The sequence below is a fragment of the Crocodylus porosus genome, unplaced genomic scaffold (genome assembly GCF_001723895.1).
Source record: "Crocodylus porosus isolate Cpor-Errol unplaced genomic scaffold, CroPor_comp1, whole genome shotgun sequence".
Taxonomy (NCBI): domain Eukaryota; kingdom Metazoa; phylum Chordata; order Crocodylia; family Crocodylidae; genus Crocodylus; species Crocodylus porosus.
Window position 1 is genome coordinate 50,346,340 of NW_017728949.1, and position 7,474 is coordinate 50,353,813.

The 7,474-nt window shown below is 60.9% G+C and overlaps 1 protein-coding gene across 1 annotated transcript; it reads right to left on the reverse strand.

The window, feature by feature from the left end:
• Nucleotides 1–6: 6 nt before the first annotated feature.
• On the reverse strand, nt 7–7,179 carry TBR1 (T-box, brain 1). The gene is made up of 6 exons (XM_019554700.1): nt 5,696–7,179; nt 5,207–5,361; nt 4,825–4,946; nt 4,407–4,565; nt 3,249–3,310; nt 7–1,237 (listed from the first exon to the last, which is right to left on the reverse strand). Exons 1-6 carry the CDS (start codon nt 6,385–6,387, stop codon nt 394–396), a joined length of 2,034 nt encoding a protein of 677 aa, XP_019410245.1. The 5' UTR covers nt 6,388–7,179; the 3' UTR covers nt 7–393.
• Nucleotides 7,180–7,474: the final 295 nt, after the last annotated feature.

The window sequence follows — 7,474 nt, forward strand, 5'->3', positions numbered from 1 at the left end:
GGGAGGGAGGGAGGGAGGGACGGAGAAAGTTAAACGAGAGCTAGTTTTGTGACTTCACGATGGGAACGGAGAGAGCAGAACCATCCGGCAAAGGGAATTAAACACTATGTACAGGCGTCTCACAGGCTCTGTCCCACTATCACTACCACCCCCTACTATCCAGCCAGGGGCAAAGGAAGGAAGCGCTGAGTGTTTGAGAGTCTAACGTGGGCCGAGGAGGCTGGGACAGTCCGCGGCGGGGTCGCGGTCTCAGCGCCGGGGCCCCGGCAGGCGGGGGCCCGCGGGGACATCGCAGCTCGGGTGGAAAGGTGGAGCTCAGTGCGCTGACTGCCGAGGTCGCTGTGCAAAAGGCCCGGCGACGGTCGCCGGCGGGGCCCGAGGGCCCGGGCGGCTCTAGCTGTGCGAGTAGAAGCCGTAGTAGCCGATGTCCTTGGCGCAGTTCTTTTCACAGTCCCTCTGGCTCAGTACTTCGCTCTTGAGGGGCGAGGAGCTCTCGGACACCGGCGTGTCCGACGGCGAGATCCGCCTCCGCTTGGCCTGCTCGTATATCCCAGAGTCGCTGGAGTCGATGGACTTAATGGAGGACGGGGTCTCGATCCAGCTGGAGTCGGACAAATCTTTGGGCTTGGAGTCCTCGGCGCCCGGCAGCGGGGAGCGCTCGGGGGCCAGGCTCTCCGCCTCCTCCCCGAGGTAGGGGTTGCCGCTGGCCATGCGGGCGGCGGCCGCGCTGTTGGGCCAGCACGACAGCACGGAGCTGGACTTGCTGCAGTACTGCGGCGGGCTGCGGGCGCCCCAGCCCGACGGGTCGGCGTAGTAGCCCAGCGGCCGGCCCGTGCAGCCCGCCGCCTGCAGCGGCAGCGCCTTCACGCCGGCCGCCGCGTAGGACAGCAGCGTGGCCGCGTTGCCGGCGAAGTCGGTGGCCGTGTCGTAGGCGGAGGCGGCGAAGTCGAGGCGGTTGTTGGCCGGGGTGACGAACCAGCGCTGCGGGGACGGCGCGCCCGGGTCTTCGCCCTGCTGCGGCGACAGCAGCCCGTTGGTGTGCGGCACGCTGCGGTCCGTGCCCGGCCCGGGGCCGGCGCCCGCGCCCGGGTGGAAGCGGGACTTGGCGTAGTTGCTCACGAACTGGTCCTGCAGGAAGGAGCCCGCCATGGCGTAGCGGGCCCCGGGCACGATCTGCGAGCGGGGCGAGTCGTTGGGGGAGGGCGTGAGCCGGTCCATGTCGCAGCCCGTGTAGATCCTGCCGGAGAGAAGGAGGGGAGAGCAGAGCGCTGGGTGCCGGCCCGAGACGAGCCCCGGCGCGCGGAGCCCGGGCCGGCTCGGCCGCAGAGCCCTGGGTGTCCCGCACCTCCCTCCTCCCGAGCCTGGCCTCGCAGGGCAGCGTCTTGAGGAGGCCCAGCAAGCCAGGCAGAGGCCGGCCTGTGCCCGCGGGGTCGCGGACTGACTCCCGTCTCCGGCCGTCCCGTCTGTAAGACCCCGCGCCCAGGGGCAACAGGCGACCCCGGCTCTTGCACACGCACTGCTCAAAGGCAGAGACGAGCCAGCAGGGTTTACTGAACTGAAGCTAACCCTGAGACACCTGCTTCACATTTCCCCCTCCCCAATACTCCTTGGCCTGCAGCTCATGACCATCAGACCTTTACACCAGCCCCTGCTTTTAATTTAGGCTAAAGTTGGGCTTTAGTTAACCCTGCCCTCCTCCTAAATTGACTTCTTCAGAAAACACTCGGCCCTGGAGCAAATTCGAGGTGCTAGACGACATTAAGGGCGTTGCTCTTCTTCCCGGCTTGTTTAAGAGGCGCCTTTGTAAGCCGATGCATTTGCGGGAAGGAAGGACAGAGGCGGGAGGAGGCGAGGGCTGGGGCTCCCCCCGCGCAAGACGCAGACACAGCGTGACCGAGAGGTGCAGGCAGGTGGCCCGTGCACGTCAGCGGCCGGCAGAGCCAACCCCTTCATCCTCCCCTCGCTCTAGGCCCGAGTTTCGCACAGCACACACCCTGGCTCAACTCCTCGCTCCAAAACGTTGCATTTACTCCTGCCGAGGTGTTAGCTTTGCTAAACAGAGAGCGGTTCCCGCAGACGCCTGAAGTTAAGCACGTGCTCAGCGTGGCAAACCTATTGTCCTCGAGGCAAGCAGTTCCCAGCCCCGGGACAGGGAACAAGCCACACGCAGGGGCTCCCACAAAGCGCCGTCCTGCCCCTGCCGGAGACCCGAGCCCTTCCCCCGGACGGGGGCTGCCCGGTTGCTCCCGGATGGGGGGTGGCCTCCTCCCCGGCTCTCACTGAGCTGGTCGCCCGGCCCTGGGCTTCGCAGCTCTCGAGCCATAGGCCACCATAGGGTGTCTCTTTGCCCCCCCGCCCCCCGCTCCAGTGGGCAGCGGGCAGAGAACCAGCGTCTCCCGCGCCGGGGCAAGCCGCGGCCCGGAGCGCGCTCGGGGCGCACGCGGTGGCAGCGGGACTGGGTGCCGGGCCGCGGGGGAGCCCCCAGCCGGGCGCCAAGCCCGGATCCGCTCCACAGGAGTAGCCCGAGCTTCGCACCTGGCCAGACGCGCGGGTTTGGACACCGACTTGAGTGACAACAGCACGAGTGCGCGCGGGAGCAGCCAGGGGAAATGCCTTTCTGGAAGACGAGCCAAAACAAAAGCCCTGCAGGCTTTAGCTCCACCCAGAAAGAAGAGATGCGCTTCCAAACTCGAGGTACAGCGCCCAGCAGCACACGCAGCGGCATTTCTGCTCAGCAAGCTAGCGAGGGGGCCTTATTGTGTAGCCCGAATACACAAATTGAATAAACTGGAGTGCTTCAAAACGGGTGCAAAGATATAACCCCGAAAAACAAACGCTAAAGAAAACCCAAGAGAAAAGAAAAACAAAACGAAACCAAAAAACCACACAGCACAAGTGCCAAAGCAACGTGCAGCTTCGTGGAAGCGCGGGGCGAGAAAGCCTCCGCCTCCGCCTGCACCGGGCCGGCGGAAAGGTGTCGCCAGCACCTGGCGACCACCCGGTGCCTGCTCCTAGTCCCGCCGTTCAAATCCTCCCGCAAGCCAAGCGTTTATCGCCAACAATTCGGGGAGAGCGGAGCTGATTTTCAGTCTGCCACACATTCAGCCCTGATCGTAAGAAACCCGGTTTTCTCCTCTCACCGCGACACTGGACGGGTCAGGATTCAGAAGACCGCAACTGCGCCGCGAAACCCCGCTCTGCCCTCACGTGCGCCCTAAACGCAACCGCCACAAACCCGGTTTACTTACGTGTCATAATTGTCTCGGAAGCCTTTTGCGAAAGGGTTGTGATCTATCTTCAGCTGTGTGATCTAGGGAGAGGAGAGGCTCCGTGAGTACTCCTCACAGGCAGGCACGGTGAAAAAGCAGGAGCATTTCTATTACACTACAATAAGCACATTTCTTTAACGCAGGGTTTCTAGCTCTTTTATCTTAGGCTCAAATTGCCCCTCTTCAAAATTTAAACAACAACAACTACTACTACTATAATTACAACAACAACAACAACATCGTTTACGAAGATGTAATGAAAGGAGAATTTTAAGCTCCTCTTCCATTCGTTCTCAGCAATTACCGATACCAATGAGACATATTTTGATTCGGCATTTATTAATAGGAATCTAAAAACAAAATTTAAAAAAAAAATTAAGATTCCAGATCAGAAATAATTACTACTTCGAGTTGTTTTATCTAGTATTTGCAGAGATGATCCAAGCACCGGGCACAACAATTAAAAACAAAGCAGACAGGTTTAACATCTCCCGTCCGGAGAGAGGGCAAAATAAGATAATAATTTAATTTTAAAAAAGGAGGAAGAAAGAAAAGCAACCCCCCAGCACCAACACCCAAACAAAACCCTTCCCCAGGCACTGGCGAGACCGCGGCCGGGTGGAAGTGACCCCGCACCCCGGGGGGCAGCGGCACGAGCAGGGGCTCTTTTCAGACGCGCTTGAAATCCGCCCAAGAGAATTAGAGCCGTTCTTCCGGAAAGGAGGTAACAGCTATGGACAATTATCGTGTCCTGGAAGTGCCAACAGGGTTTCCTCTCGGTCACCCTGGGAGAGATTCATTACGGACACTGATGAATGTTTCGACCTAAGGGAATATTTAGTCTCCGGACCCTGCACCAGACTAAACAGCGTCTGGGACAACCGGGGCAAGGGGAAGGCTTCGAGACCTGAACCCAGAGGACTGCTAGTGTCGAGGGTTTGGGGCTCGCGGCTCTTGCTGGTCCCAGCAAAGGGCACAGCATTGCAACTCGGCCAAATAGATATCCCGACTCCTGTAGGTTTGGGACAGGGGACAGCGATCCCCGCCAGGGCGGGCGGGCAGCGGCCTGCCCTGCTCGGAGCGCTGCTGCCGCCCGGGGGGCTCCGGCGCGGGTGCAGGAGACGCCTGGCTCCTTACATCCGTGTTCTGGTAGGCGGTGACCGCTATGAACTGGGTCTCGGGGAAGGTGAACGTCTGCACTCTCCCCGGCTGGTTGGTGTCCTCTGTCCCGTCTTCATTCACCTCCACCACGTGCAAGCGGGGCTGGTACTTGTGCAAGGACTGCAAGACCACCATCTGTCAGGCAGAGAGAGGGGAGGGGAGCCGGGGAGAGAGCCGCATCAGAGCCAGGGCAGGGGGAAACACTGAGCGCGACTGAAGCCGCCGATCCCTCCCCGAGAAGCCGGGCGAAGCGCAGCCAGAGCTCTCCCGGCCAGGATTTCTGCCTGCTCGGCGGTGCGGTCACAGGCTGCGCTTCCCCGCCCGAGCCTGCGATGCGGCTAAGGAGAAACCTAGGGCCGAGCTCGGTCCCCGGGCAGCGCCGGGCCCCACTGACCTGCCCGTTGTTGTTGGAGGCTCCTTTGTTGTTTGTAAGTTTCAGCTTCCCGAAGGAGATCTCCTGGCGCATCCAGTGGGACCCGGTGTTGGGGGAGTCGGGGTGCATGTACACCCGGTTTCCTGCACGCACACAGAGACACCCGCGCTGCTTACCCGGCCCGGCCGCGAGCCCCGGCTTCCCGGGGCCGGATCGGCCGCGGCCGCGACCTGCTGCCCCGCGGGTCCTTTCTCTCCCTTCTCCTTTTCTTTGCCCTCCTTCCCCCCACGCCAGCCTTGGCCCGCTCGCGGCTAGGAAGTCGCCAGAGCCAGTCCACAAAGGCTTTAATTAATCCTTCTCACCTCCGCATGTGTCGGGAAACGTGTTAATTGGAAGCACTTGCCTTGCACATTGGTGTCCGCCTTGCCACAAGGAACCCATTTGCCTCCTTGAAATCTCCAGTGGTTGGGATCGGCCAGAATGACATCCACGAAAATGTTGTAGTGAGCCGTGGGATCCAGGCCGGAGATGTTGAAACTTAGGAAAGGGAACATGCGCCTACGGAGAGGGGAAAGGGAAAGGGGAAAGGGAAGACCCAGCCGCGCACGGGCGCGGAGGGAGCCCGGCGGGGCCGAGAGCCTCAGGTAGCCGAGGGGAAGCCGGCAGAGCTGCAGGGAAGGGCTGAGGACAAAGGCAGGAGGAGCAGCCGCGGGGCCTCCCCGGGGTGGAAGGGCAGAGACCCGCACCCGCCGCCAGCCCCCCGCTTTCCCCTGGGCTTGCGGGCTGCGGTCCCGGTCCCCCCGACATCCAGGCTCGGGCCGGGGGAGCCCGGCGTCCCAGCCCCGCCAGCCAGCGTCGGCTCCACGCAGCAGCCACGGAGAGCGCCGCTTACCTCCCTTGCTTGGTGATGATCATCTCTGTCTGGTGCCGGTGAAATTTCAGCCAGAGTGGCCTGTTGCACAGGTAGACCTGCGCCTTGCCGGGCACCAGCCCCGGCTGGGTGGAGGAGAACTGGTAGAAAGGCGCGCCTTGGTAGGAATGGCCGTACTGCTGGGGGTAGGGGTAGCCCGCCGTTGGGTAACCTTGCGGAGAAGAGTTGGACAGGAGGCTGTTGTAAGCTCCATTGGTGATCACAGGATGGTGAGCCATGTAGCGGCTGGGGCTGGCGATAGAAAAGGCTGGGTGAGCGGGTCCATGCTGGCTGGGGTAAGGGAACATGGTACTAGGAGCAGAGGCAGCGGACTGGGGCTGGCTGGACTGAGAGAGCAGATAGCGATCTGCAGCAGATCCATCGAAACTGTGACGAAGCTCAGAGACCCCGTCCAAGACGGGAGAGAGTTTATTTCTCTGGACGTCCCCTGGTGTGTCCTTGGAGTCAGGAAAATTGTCTGTATCTGACTGATTCGTCATCCCCCTGGTAATTTTTTTCAAAGGTGAACTTCTCTCCAGGTTGTCAGTGGTCGAGATAATGGGATGATCATGCAAGGCAAGCTCAGATCCGCCTGCATGTGGGTAACTGCTGCTCACATTGAGAAATTTCTTGGAGAGCATGATAGAGGGAGAAAGACAATGCTCCAGCTGCATAGCTCTAGCACCACAAGAATAACCCTTCAGTCCCTGGATCTGAAAGGGCTCCTTAACACTAGAAACTAGACATTGCGGGACCCTCGCTAAGCAGAAAGCACTTCTTCCACCAAATGCTTCCCAAACGTTTGATTTACTTTTTTTTTTTCCCTGGGAGAAGAGATTGGCCAATTGACACTATGCAGCAATCAGGAAAGACTCACTTTTGATCTTGCTGCTTGTGGAGCGGATGAAACGGCTCCTGCCATTGGTTAACCGCTGACAGTAATTTAATTAGATAGACATTAATTAGGATAATCACCTGGCTCCTGGTCGCGACGATCATGGCAAATTGAAGGAGATGATTTTGTGAGATAGAAGGGAGCTGGGGGGAGCGCGTGTGTTTGCTGGGAGTGCTCATTATTGTGTGACCTCCCGAGCTTTGTGACTGTGGATGGAAAAGAAATCAAAAGACGATTTCTGCGATCTCCTAAGTGTTGCTCTCTCCCTCACGAGACGGGGAGAGCGTGGGGGCTGGAGGCTTTGGGGTGCGGCCAAGGTGGCAGCATGCGCTCGGACGGCGAGGGCTGCGCAGGGCAGAGCTCGCGAGCCACGAGCCGGTGGCCTGCTTTCACCTTAGCCTCGCGCAGTGTCTCTTTCCCGGCTAATACGAAGTGCGCAATAGCTGCGTGGACTCTTTTATAAGATCTCCCCGCCGCCCCCCGCACGAGCTGCTTCCCGGGGAGAAAATAAAGCTCCCCCCCGCGACGGCGGCTGCCGGTCCCGGGTGCGGCGCCTCGCCTCGCCTCTGCCCAGCTCGGCACAACGTGAGCCGGGAGCAGAGAGGCCCTACCGCACCGGCCGCGCTGGTGCATCAATATTTCATGTGTGCGCTGTAATGCGGACGACGATCGCGCCCGGCAGGCAGGCGTCCTTCTCCACTCGCTCTCTCTTCGCGCAGTGACTCAGGCGCGGAGAGATCTTTTGCAGGAGATGTGTCATAGCAGCGGTGGCCCCGGCTCGCGAACGAGGCGAGAGCGCTCGCCGGGGGCCGGAGCCCGCCGAAGGGCTGCGCCGGCAGGCGAGGGCCGGGGCCACGGGCAGCGCC

Coding starts and splice junctions, on each gene's coding strand:
- TBR1 (XM_019554700.1), bottom strand. CDS start 6,387: ATGCAGCTGGAGCATTGTCTTTCTCCCTCTATCATGCTCTCCAAGAAA. Junction 4,566..4,824: donor CCTCCAACAACAACGGGCAG/GTCAGTGGGGCC, acceptor TCTGCCTGACAG/ATGGTGGTCTTGCAGTCCTT. Junction 1,238..3,248: donor TTCCGAGACAATTATGACAC/GTAAGTAAACCG, acceptor TCTCTCCGGCAG/GATCTACACGGGCTGCGACA.